Raw genomic sequence first — 13,043 nt, 5'->3', positions numbered from 1 at the left:
AATTTTAATTTTCAGGAAAAATATTAAGCATATGTTCTTAGTTAGGCTTTCAGATAGGTAGTTTCAGGAGAAGTATTTTAATTCTGCTTAAACTGAGCAGTTTGGTCCACTGACTAGTATAAGTAGTTATTCTCCACTTTCCTCAGCCACCTTTTCTTCCATGGTTTTTACAGTATTCTAAAATTTCAGGCATTTGAGAACAATCTGTCCTGTTTTTGCCCTGTTTGCCTTTGACCCTAGTAGAGGGTCACTAAAATTAACTATCAGATTGTAAAGAATCCATGTTAAAGCAATGATCAGAACCAGCAGTTAAAAGGGCCCAGTTAAGGGAGAAGGCTGTCCTTCAACTTGTGCCCCTCAGTCTCCCCAGTTCATGAGGGTTTTTCCAGAGATGTACTTTGAGATTTGCTTGTCATATTCAGCTGTGGATTGAGTCTAGATCATTCTTTAATAGTGGTAATCATTGGAGTCTTTTATTCCATTCTTTTAAAGTTTTTGAGAAGGGTGGAGAGCTGGCCTTTACTTACATTCCCTTGCTTAATGAAAATCCATCTTGCTGGTGAGGATTGGAGGTGTCAGAAAAAAATTGGGCACTCTTTCTTACTTTGACTTCTTTTGACTTTGAGCCGCTGTTTGGAGATGATTTTTACTTGCAGTTACTTGGCAAAGGATGAGATTGTTTTGAGCAAGAGTAGTTTATTTCTTAAGCATTTAAACTATTGTTATAGCTGGCATATTTCGTCACCTAATTGATCTTTGCCTGAAATCAGGTCATTATACTGAATCTATAAGTTGAGTTTTTTTTTTCCTTTTTATCTTTTGGTAAAGATGAGTCCTGCATTAGAATTGCCTAGATAAAGCCATTGCTATGACCAGTGTCTGGGGTAGGGGCTGGGGCTATGAGTAAGAGTGATAGCAACCCTTCTTGCGTCTGTTTCTTCAAGGCAAACGAATGCACGTGCAGTTGTCCACCAGCCGGCTTAGGACTGCGCCCGGGATGGGAGACCAGAGCGGCTGCTATCGGTGCGGGAAAGAGGGGCACTGGTCCAAAGAGTGTCCGATAGATCGTTCAGGCCGCGTGGCAGACTTGACCGAGCAATATAATGAGCAATACGGAGCAGTGCGTACGCCTTACACCATGAGCTATGGGGATTCATTGTATTACAACAACGCGTACGGAGCGCTCGATGCCTACTACAAGCGCTGCCGTGCTGCCCGGTCCTATGAGGCAGTGGCGGCTGCAGCTGCCTCCGTGTATAATTACGCAGAGCAGACCCTGTCCCAGCTGCCACAAGTCCAGAATACAGCCATGGCCAGTCACCTCACCTCCACCTCTCTCGATCCCTACGATAGACACCTGTTGCCGACCTCAGGAGCTGCTGCCACAGCTGCTGCTGCAGCAGCAGCCGCTGCTGCTGTTACTGCAGCTTCCACTTCATATTACGGGCGGGATCGGAGCCCCCTGCGTCGCGCTACAGCCCCAGTCCCCACTGTTGGAGAGGGCTACGGTTACGGGCATGAGAGTGAGTTGTCCCAAGCTTCAGCAGCCGCGCGGAATTCTCTGTACGACATGGCCCGGTATGAGCGGGAGCAGTATGCCGATCGGGCGCGGTACTCAGCCTTTTAAAGCTTGAGGTGAGAGGGGTGGGGTGTTCCCTCTTCTGGTTTTGCCATCCCTCCTGCAGCCTAAAGGGCTCCATTTAGGCTGCCCTGCTTGCTTGCTTTTGCAGGGTTAGGGTAAGGTTACTAGGGTGGCTCACAGGCTAGAGAGAAGTCCTACCTGTTTAACTTTAAAATATATAGAGTTCCTTGGCCCTCATGGCTATTTTTCAGGGCTTCTGGTAGCGAGAGTCAATTTGATTCTATTTGTGCCTAGAAAAATAAAGAATGATGTGCTGGTGAATCTTGGGTCACCTATGTAGTATGCTATAATTGAACCTTACCTGGGGACCCACACGTTCAGGCTCAGGTGTTTTGTTTCTTAGAGCCTTTGTTAAGTTTCCTAGGTGTGCGACATTCCTAAGGTCTTCAAGTTTCCTGTTCTGTTTTGTGCTGTGTGAAAGTTCTGATATGATCCCTGATGATAAAGTCCATAACTGTAGTTAACTGGTCATCACTGCTCAGGTCCCAGTTACTAAGAAGACTACCAAAATGGCATCATCTTAATCTTGAAGCATATTTCTGACATTCCTGAACGGTTCAACCCTTATGAGTTTTATAGAACTTATTTGATGGTAAGTTGGGGTAGAGAGAAATACAAAACTTATCTTTTATAAAGTTCCACAAGGAAGTCTGGGCATAGATGCTAACACCTACCTTCTTTGCCCAGCTCAGATTTATTCCCTGAATAGAGTGCCCACTCCATTGCTTTATCTTTCAGTCTGTCCTGTAACAGCCCAGCCTGTCACTTACTTAGGTTTTTTTTTTTTTTTTTAAGTAACTATTCCCACAGTTCTAGTTTGGACATCATCTACTTTCTCAGGGTATGTGTTTAAGTATGCATGCACACCTGTTAATTTTACTCCTTTGGTGAGGTTGAAATCCAGGGTTGGGAGCTTTGCCATAAGCAAATCACTCCCTTCTTCATCTTCTCACTAGCTGTTTTGGGCATTTAATACTCTTGAGCCAGCAGCTCTACCCTGAGTCCCCTTGCTTTTTCCACTGTCATACATTTTGAGCCCCATGATCCATTTGGCTCTACTTGAATATATTCTCTTCTGATACTTGCCAGCTTTGGGCTCTAGGTGTTTGAGATTATTGTACTTAAGGGTAAATCTCAATGCCCTTAGTTTTGAGTAGCTCCCAGTGTGTCCCAGACATTACCATTGATCCTTAATTATAGTAACTGTGTGAGTGATAGATAACTGCCATCTTTGCAGTTAGGGCAGAAGATATGTGACTTTCCCAGGGTTATTGAGTAGGCAGTCACTGATTGGGCTGGAAAAGAGACTTCAGTGACTTGATGTGTAGCTTATACATGCCCTTCCACACCTTCTTTACAAAGTTAGTTTCTTCCCTAGTTGGAATTGGATGTCCTCAGGTCTTAAAACTTGCACAGTTGATGCTACTTTTATTTAGACTTTGAATGATTTTTAACTTGGACCTTGGCAGTAACTCCTAGATAGAAAATACTGTTGATTTTTTTTTTTTTTTTTTAACCTCAGGGAGCTAATTGGAACCTTTCCATTTTTCCTGTCCTCTGCTGACAGCTTGTGATGTGGAATTACCTTCTCTAAGGAATGCTAATGTTAACATCATCAAGAGCAATGAAATGTCTCTTTGCCTACTTTTATGAAACAAGATTTGCTATTAATTTAAGACCTTAGTCTGAGATTGTTTAGACTCCCCAGTTACTCTCTGGCCTTCAAGCTCTTTCCATTGTTAAGAGATTACTGTGATACTGGGGAAGGGTACAAGTAAACTTAAAAGGAGTGTCAAGTTATCAGACTTTGTAAAGATGTTGAAGTTTTTAATGGGAAAGCCCTTTTGAGCTTTGCTGTAAAGCCGCTGTATTGTGCTCTCTTTCAGGTGGGATGTGTGTGGGCTGAAATTCCGAGCTGCGGTTGTGCATGAGAATACACCCTTCGTGGTACCCCATCTCCGGGACGTTCTCGGCTCTGTGCGTTCAGTCCCTCAGGAACCGTGGACCTTAATTTACCTTGCTAAGTTCAGACCTTCTCTTCCTTTCCTTTCCTCTCCTGCCCATTTTCCTGTTCTTCTGTCCTTCAAAACTTCTGTAGCTTCCCATTCATGTTCTGTTCTCCCAGCAGGCCTCATTGTGTGCAGAAACTGTGGTGGGGGCTGTGCTGTCTCCTCCCTGCCTCCTGCCTCCTGCGGCTGTTGGATTTGGGAATGACCTTGGTGAGAGTCTCACTGCTCCAGGGTCTCTTTTTGGTCCAAAGGCTAGACCTATAGAGTTGGATCACTTTTTTTCTTTCCGGTGAAATAAATGGTTTTTCAACTTAGGGTATGTGTGCTTTGAGAGACTTCTTGCTTCGGCTTGTTTGGGGGTTCATTTGTACCTTGAAGGGGAGGGTATAAAGTTTTAAGATACTCAGCTTTGGGTGAACGTCACTGCAGTTATTTTGTTTATTGCAAATAGGACTTGTAGGTGCCAGAGGAAAGGGGTTATATAGAAGCCCAGGTAGGCAGCCTTATTCCAATGAAGACTTTTCCCACTGGTCCACCTTTGTTATAAAACCACCTACTTTTAGTTTAGAGATGTTGGTCTTCTCTTCTAGAGAAGCAGTCACTACCTTCCCTTAAGACTACCATTCCAATCACCCAGTCAGTGTATCTAGCTTAACTTAATTTCCGGGGATGAGGAAGTCAGCTTTCGCTCTTTGTGCCGTGTGAAAAAATGAAGCTGTGGCTCCAAGAGTACTTTGCTAACTGTAGGCCAGTGACATGTGTTGATGCCTTTCACCATCTATTGGTTAAGCTCTGCCAAAATCCAAAGAATGCCTGAATGTCCCACTAGCACCTCATTACTTGGGTTTATAGCCTTTAAATCATAGGCATGGAGAAATGACCCAACATACGAACTTTAGATACCTTGTTGAATGATGGGGCTAAGTGCAAGAACTGCCGCCTCTTAGCCTCATGTTTTTCTTGAAACAGTTACTTGTCTTCCATATGTTTGCTCTTTACCTTCTTGCTCCAATTTCTACAGATACAGGACTATGTCTAGTTAGAGCATTTCTCAGAATCATTCAGCAAATACTGAGCACCTACTGTATGCCCGGCATTACCCTTTAGGGAAGTCGGGTTATGATGATGGGGAGATAAGCTGGTCTTTACTTAGATGGTTTCTTAGATTTTTTTTTTTTAATAATTGCTTCCTCCTGTTGGATTCTTCCTAATCATAGATGGCCAAGATTTGAACAGCTCTATACAACATGTAATTTATTGAATATTTTTGTATGTGAAGCCTGTGCTGGGTGTTTGATGTGTTCTCATTTAATCTTCCCAGCAAATGTTTTTCTGTTAGTTTTTTCCTTTCCTGGCTGGGTTGGTTCTCTGCCATTTCTCTTGGATGGTCGTACATACCTACTTTGGTTTCTTTTTCTCTAAAGGACAGACCCACCACTGAACGCCATTTTTACTCTCTCAGTATACCCTTTGATCTGATGGGTAGGGTTGGCAAATTTCAAACATTGGAGACTAAAACGGTATTTGTTGATTCGACAAATATTTTATTGAATGATACTCTGGAAGGTGGTGTTTTAAGTGTTGGGCATATATACGGTTCTGGAGCTTCTATTCTGAGGGAGGAGAAAATGCAGAAATGTCAAGCAAGAATTCTGTTTAGATGGGGATGGTCAGTGAAGGATTTTCAGAAGTGACATGGTAAACATGGATATGATACATTTTTGCATTACAAAACTAGTTAACTAGTTAAAATTAACTCAGGCATGGTGGCTCACGCTTGTAATCCCAGCACTTTGGGAGGCCGAGGCGGGTGGATCGCAAGGTCAGGAGTTTGAGATCAGCCTGACCAACATGGTGAAATCCTGTCTCTACTAAAAATACAAAAAATTAGCTGGGTGTGGCGGCGTGTGCCTGTAATCCCAGCTACTCAGGAGGCTGAGGCAGCAAAATCGCTTGAACCCAGGAGGCGGAGGTTGCAGTGAGCCAAGATTGCGCCATTGCACTCCAGCCTGGGCAACAAGAGCAAAACTCCGTCTCAAAAAAATATTTTATAAAATAAAATATTAACTCCTTGGCCGGGTGCAGTGCCTCACACCCGTAATCCCAGCACTTTGGGAGGCTGAGGCAAGTGGGTTGCTTGAGCTCAGAAGTTCAAGACCAGCCTGGGCAACATGGGGAAGCCCTGTCTCTACAAAAAATTTAAAAATTACCTGGGCATAGTGGTGCACATTTGTGGTCCCAGCTACTCCAGAGGCTGAGGTGGGAGGATCACTTGAACCCAGGAAGTCAAGGCTGCAGTAAGGTAAGATCAGGCCACTGCACTACAGCCTGGGTGTCTCAAAAATTTTTTACCAGGCGCAGTGTCTCATGCCTGTAATCCCAGCGGAGGCTGAGGCAGGCGGATCCCCTGAGGTCAGGAGTTCGAGACCAGCCTGGCCAACTTGGTGAAACCCAGTCTCTACTAAAAAATACAAAGGGAGGCAGAGGTTGCAGCGAGCCGAGATTGAGCCACTGACTCAAGCCTGGGGGAAAAGAGCGATACTTCTCTCAAAAAAAATTTTGTTTTCAAATTTCTTTTTTTTTTTTTTTTTTGACATGGAGTCTGGCTCTGTCTCCCAGGCTGGAGTGCAGTGGCCGGATCTCAGCTCACTGCAAGCTTCGCCTCCCGGGTTCCCGCCATTCTCCTGCCTCAGCCTCCCGAGTGGCTGGGACTACAGGCGCCGCCACCGCACCCAGCTAGTTTTTTGTATTTTTAGTAGAGACGGGGTTTCACCGTGTTAGCCAGGATGGTCTCGATCTCCTGACCTCGTGATCCGCCCGTCTCGGCCTCCCAAAGTGCTGGGATTACAGGCTTGAGCCACCGCGCCCGGCTCAAATTTCTTGATTCTGTTAGAGGAAGTCATTGTTGCTTTCTGCTTTGAGATCCTGATCTCCCTGTAACAGACAACGTAAGAGTAGTTTTTTCATAACAGAATCTGGCCTGGCTTAATGCTATATTCATACTAGATGCTTTTCCATTTTCTCTTTTAAACTATTTATTGTTTGTGTGTGTGGGTTTTTTTTTTTCCCCCTTGAGACAGGGTCTCTCTGTTGCCCAGACTGGAGTGCACTGGCATGATCTTGGCTCACTGCAGCCTGTGCCTTCCATGTTCAAGTGATTCTCCTGCCTCAGCCTCCTGAGTAACTGGGATTACAGGCGCCTGCCACCACACCTGGCTAATTTTTGTATTTTTAGTAGAGATGGAGTTTCACCATGGCCAATCTGGTCTCAAACTCCCAGACTCAAGTGATTCGCCTGCCTCCTAAAGTGCTGGAATTACAGGCATGAGCCACCACACCCAGCCTTAAACTATTGACTTGTTGAGAGGAAAAACTTTATCAAGAACAATGGCAGCCTAGGCAACATAGCAGGATCCCGTTTCTAAGACAATTTTAAAATTAGCTCTGTGTGGTGGATATGCAGCTGAAGTTCCAGCTACTAAGAGAGGCTGAAGCGGGAGGATAGTTTGAGCCCAGGAGTTTCAGGCTGTGGTGAGCCGATTGTGTCACTATACTCCAGCCCAGGTGACAGAGCAAGATGAATTATTTTTAAGAGGTGATTTGGAAAGATTGACTATAATTCACTGATTTTCAACATTGATGTATTATGAAGTTTTCTTTATGCTTCCAATCAAGTGTATCTTTGAGTTGAAGCCATGTAGTTGGCTCTTTGTAATTGACAAGGTTATGCTGTCACTCCTTACCTCAGGAGTAATAAAGTACTTTTTCTTGCTTTTTGTTTAGCCATCTAGCTCTTTTTGTTTTTAGACACCCAAGCTGCAGTGCCGTGGCATGATCATAGCTCACTGTAACTCTGATCTCCTGAGCTCAAGGGATCCTCCTGCCTTGGCCTCCTAAAGTTTTTGCGGAGATTATATGTGAGCCACTGCGCCTGGCCAAAATGTAGTTTTTCAAGAGTAATGCTTTAATAAACTGATTTTTCCCCCATAGCATTTCACTGTTCATTCTGTCTAGTAAATGTCTAGCTGGATTTCTATTTCGCTAGGTACTCCCTGATTACCTGCAATTGGGTTAGCATGTGGTAATACAAAGATCAATAGGGCATTGTGCCTGTCCTCACTGTGCCTCCACAAGCAGTTGCTTGTCTGGGTCTTGGGTGTACAAATAATTGATATGTCCTTGGAAGTCAGGTTGGGGTGGGAATGGTCATACTATTTTGTATTGATGACATGTGGCCTGGCCTGGTTCTGCGTGAGTCAAAGGACCATGGAGGGCAGAGTTTTCAGGGTGATCTTGGAGTTTAACTTGATGTTAACCCTGTTAACTTTGCCTTAAAAGTTTTCCGGCCAGGAGTGGTGGCTTGACGCCTGTAATCCCAGCACTTTGGGAGGTCAAGGCAGCAGATCGCCTGAGGTTGGGAGTTCAAGACTAGCCTGTCCAACATGGAGAAACCCCATCTCTACTAAAAACACAAAAAATTAGCCAGTCATGGTGGTGGGCGCCTGTAATCCCAGCTACTCAGGAGGCTGAAGCAGGAGAATCACTTGAACCCGGGAGGCAGAGGTTGCCGGGAGCTGAGATAGCGCCATTGAACTCCACCCTGGGCAATGAGAGTGAAAATATGTCCTTAAAATAATTATAATAGGCCCGGTGGCTCAAGCCGGTAATCCCAGCACTTTGGGAGGCCGAGACGGGCGGATCACAAGGTCAGGAGATCGAGACCATCCTGGCTAACACGGTGAAACCCCGTCTCTACTAAAAAATACAAAAAACTAGCCGGGCGAGGTGGCGGGCGCCTGTAGTCCCAGCTACTCGGGAGGCTGAGGCAGGAGAATTGCGTAAACCCGGGAGGCGGAGCTTGCAGTGAGCTGAGATCTGGCCACTGCACTCCAGCCTGGGCGACAGAGCGAGACTCAATAATAATAATAATAATAATTTAAAAATGAGCTGGTCATGGTGACTCACGCCTGTAGTTCCAGCTACTCAGGAGGCTGAGATGGGAGGATTGCTCGATGCCAGGGATAGAGGTTGCAGTGAACAGAGATGGTATCACTGGACTCCATCCTGGGTGACAGAGTGGGACCCTGTCTCAAAAGTTTTCCAGGCATCCTCAAAATTGGGGTTTTCAGTGAATGCTAAATTAAACCTGGCTCTTTACCCTAGAGCTACACATCAGTACTTAAAGTAGTCTCAGGGGGATGCAGTAGTGAGAGATCATTGGCACTGGTACTAAGTGCTGTTTCAAATTACCCAGGTCACTTTGCTCTCAGTAGTTTTGTGTTCTTATACATCATCTCATTCTGAGATAAAAGGAATTCCCAGGATGATGGTGATGGGAAGTCCCAGGACTCCCTTTCTGCAGTGGATTTGGAGAACAGTAGTCCAGGTTGAAGCAAGAGAAAGTATACTTCTAAGAGGGGATGTCTCAGACAAAAAACTGTATTAGAATATACTGAGGAAATTTTTGCCTTACTTGGAGAGTTTCGAGCTGAATTACTGATGAAGTACAGAGAAAATGAAAAAATTAAGGTAAATATTAACTAGAATAAACAAAAACTTGTGAAGTATTATAACATGAGGATTTTCTTTTTTGAGACAGAGTCTTGCTCTGTCACCCAGGCTGGAGTGCAGTGGCGTGATCTCGGCTCACTGCAAGCTCCGCCTCTTGGGTTCATGCCATCCATTCTCCTGCTTCAGCCTCCTGAGTAGCTGGGACTACAGGCGCCCGCCACCACACCTGGCTGAGTTTTGTATTTTTTTAGTAGAGACGGGGTTTCACTGTGTTAGCCAGGATGGTCTCAATCTCCTGACCTTGTGATCCACCCCCCTTGGCCTCCCAAAGTGTTGGGATTACAGGCGTGAGCCACCGCACCCGGCCAACATGAGGATTTTCTTACTCCGTTTGAGCTACTATAACAAAAGACCATAAACTGGATGGCTTATACACAACAGAATTTTATTTCTCAGCGTTTTGGAGCCTGGGAAGGCCAAGATCAAGGCTGTGGCAGACTTGGTGCCTGGATCCTGTCTTGAGTTTGCAAGGCAGGAAGGGTGAGGGATTTCTCTGGGGTTTCTTCTATATAAGGGCACAAATCCCATTGATGAGGGCTTTGTTCTGTGGTGTAATCACCTCTCAAAGGTGTACCTAATACTTTCACCTTGGGGATTCGGATTTTAACATGAATTTTCGGGGGACATAAACACTCAAACCATAGCAGGATTCAACTGTATGTGATATTTACCTAGTTACGATTGTTGTAGCTCTGAATATTGTAATAAAATAATAATCTGATGAAGTGGGGATGGGTGGGTAATATGTGTAAGAGCAAAACTCATAGAAATGAGGAATTTTTTTTTGTTTGGTCGCCCAGGCCGGAGCGCAGTGGTGCGATCTCGGCTTACTGCAAGCTCCGCCTCCCAGGTTCATGCCATTCTCCTGCCTCAGCCTCCTGAGTAGCTGGGACTACAGGCGCCCTCCACCACGCCTGGCTAATTATTTTGTATTTTAGTAGAGATGGGGTTTCACCATGTTAGCCAGGATGGTCTCGATCTCCTGACCTTGTGATCTGCCCACCTTGGCCTCCCAAAGTGCTGGGATTACAGGCATGAGCCATCACGCCCAGCCAAAAGAAAATTTTTTAAAGTGGCAAATGGATTATGAACATCTTATTCAGAAATAAAGGTAAAGAACAACTAAAAAGGCAAAAGCAGTTGGCTTCTGGGGAAGGTGGGGCAGGGGACTTTTTGAAGCCTTAATATTTGCTTTGTTAAACCATGTTCTTGCATTATTAAGTTTTTTCATGCTAACAACTCTATTTTGTCAAGCCAGATTATGATGGCTTAACATGAGTCAACCTTCTAGCTTCTCATCAGATGCAAATCTGACAGGAATAGGGACTTGTGTTACTTTATGGCAGGTAAATAGCACCCTTGAGATGCAAAATTGGGATGGTTTCGGGCCTAGTGGTGCCTGTCTAGTCTCAGCTACTAGGGAGGCTGAGGTGCAAAGATTGGGCGCAGGAGTTCCAAGGCCAGCCTGGCCAACATAGTGAGACCTGACCTGTCTGAAACATATACCCGCCCACCCCCATCCCCACCCCCACCAAAACAGGGATGGTTCTTCCTGTCCCCTTAAGGAGACACGACACCAAAGGAGAAAGTACTTGGATAGTGATGAGTGAATTGAGCATTTTATTACTGCTTTCATTTTTGTCTTGTCACAGCTAACAGGGAGGTTGAGTACTCTCCACTGGGGGCTGGTGCTTCCATTGAGGGTTGTGTGTGCCTGCTTATTTCTTTGAGTTCCTCTATCCAACATCAGAATTGTTTCTATTCAGATATGCGACAAGATGGGACTTCTGAGTTTCACAGTGTAAGGAAGATTGACACCTAACCGAGTTTGGGGCTTCCTTTGTACAGTTGACCATTGAACAACAAGGGTTTGAACTGTTGTGCAGGTTCACTTATACATGGACTTATAGATGGATTTTCTTCTGCCTCTGCTGCCCTGAGACAGCCAGACCAACCCCTCCTCCTACTTTTCCTCAGCCTATTCAACATAAATACTATCGGGATGAACACCTTTATGATAATTCACTTCTACTTAATTTTTTTTTTTTTTTTTTTGAGAGAGAGTCTTGCTCTGTCACCCAGGCTGGAGTGCAGTGATGTGATCTCGGCTCACTGCAACCTCTGCCTCTTGGGTCCAAGCAAATCTCCTGTCTCAGCCTTCTGAGTAGCTGGAACTGTAGGCACATGCCAACCATGCCCAGGTAACTTTTGTACTTTTAGTAGAGACAGGGTTTCACCATATTGGTCAGGCTGTTCTCGAACTCTTGACCTCAGGTGATCCACCCACCTCAGCCTCCCAAAGTGTTAGGATTATAGGTGTGACCCACCGCGCCCAGCCTTTTGTTTAGCTTTTATTGTAAGAATACAGTATACATGTAACACATGAAATATGTTAATTGACTTATGACCTGTAAGGCTTCCAGTCAACAACAGGCTACTACGTTTTGGGAAATAAAAAAATCATACATGAGTTTTCTTTTTTCTCTCTCTTTTTTTCTTTTTTTTTTTGTGACAGAGTCCTGCTCTGTCGCCCAGGATAGGGAATCATACTTTGAATACATGCCTCAATTAAAAAGGCAAAAAGTAAGCAGGGCACAGTGGCATGCACCTGTAGTCTCAGGTACTTGGCAGGCCGAGGTGCAGGGATTGCTTGAGCAGCCCGGGAGTTCAAGCCCAGCGGGACAACAGCAAGACTCTCTCTAAAAATATTACTTATTTTAGAGACAGGGTCTTGCTCTGTCATCCAGGCTAGAGTGCCACGGTGTTATATCTCACTGCAGCCATAGCTCCGAGGCCCAAATGATCCTCCAGTCTCAGCCTCCCAAGTATTTAGGACTACAGGCGTATGCCACCAAGCCCTATTAACTTTTTTAAAAATTTTATTTTTGAGACAAGGTCTCACTTTGTTCTCTAGGCTAGAGTGCTGTGGTGCAAACATGTCTCACTGCAACCTTGACCTCCCAGGCTGAAGCTATCCTCTCGCCTCAGCCTCCTGAGTAGCTGGGACCACAGGCATGCACCACCATGCCCAGCTCAGTTTTGATTAATTTTTTCTTTTTTTTTTTTCTTTTAGAGACAAGGTTTTCCCCTGTAGCCCAGCCTGGTCTTGAACTCCTGGGCTTAAGTGATCCTCCTGCCTTAGCCTCCCAAAGTGCTGGGATTACAGGTGTGAACCACTGTGCCCCGCCTACAGATAATTTGTTTTTTTATTTTTTGAGATGGAGTCTCACTCTGTCGCCCAGGCTGGAGTCCAGTGGCGCCATCTCGGCTCACTACAGTGTCTGCCTCTCAGGTTCAAGCGATTCTCCTCCCTCAGCCTCCTGAGTAGCTAGGATTACAGGCCCATACCACCATGCCTAGCTAAATTTTTTTTTGTAGTTTTAGTAGAGACAAGGTTTCACCATGTTGGTCAGGGTGGTCTTGAACTTCTGACCTTGTGATCTGCCCGCCTCGGCCTCCCAAAAGTACTGGGATTATAGGCGTGAACCACCGCGCCCAGCCTTCTTTTTACTTCTTTAAAATTTTGCTGGGCGTGGTAGCCCACACTTGTAATCCCAGCTACTCAGGAGGCTGAGGCAGGAGAATCGCTTGAACCTGGGAGGTGGAGGTTGCAGTGAGCCAAGATTGCACCACTGCACTCCAACCTGGGTGACAGAGTGAGACTGTCTCAAAAAAAAAAAAAAAAAAAAAAATGTGCCCATAAGTAGTTTTTTTTTTAAAACAGAAAGGATAAGGTTATATTTAAACAATTCTTAGACATAATGTTTTAACATTTTTTGATGTGTCTGAAATTTGTGTCTTGCTTATCCATATGTCTCATA

General features: G+C 45.0%; 1 protein-coding gene across 19 annotated transcripts in view; it reads left to right on the top strand.

Annotated features, from left to right (window-relative positions):
• Nucleotides 1-13,043, top strand: part of LOC102121010 (RNA-binding protein 4-like) — a 73,146-nt gene that overhangs the window by 26,082 nt on the left and 34,021 nt on the right. For 2 of the 19 annotated variants that reach the window (XM_065529393.1, XM_074013122.1), the window contains exons 3-4: nt 945-1,635; nt 3,529-3,965. The exons of 14 other annotated variants lie outside the window; for them this stretch is intronic. In XM_065529393.1, the coding sequence (XP_065385465.1) occupies nt 945-1,627 (683 nt within the window). In that variant the 3' untranslated portion in view covers nt 1,628-1,635; nt 3,529-3,965. Of the gene's footprint in view, nt 1-944; nt 1,636-2,124; nt 2,235-3,528; nt 3,966-13,043 lie in introns of those variants that run through there. 3 more of the 19 variants (XM_015434175.3, XM_074013125.1, XR_010581141.1) reach the window with 2 other exon arrangements.

Source organism: Macaca fascicularis, chromosome 14 (genome assembly GCF_037993035.2).
Source record: "Macaca fascicularis isolate 582-1 chromosome 14, T2T-MFA8v1.1".
Classification (NCBI taxonomy): Eukaryota; Metazoa; Chordata; class Mammalia; order Primates; family Cercopithecidae; genus Macaca; species Macaca fascicularis.
This window is presented reverse-complemented; position numbering and strand designations above follow the sequence as displayed.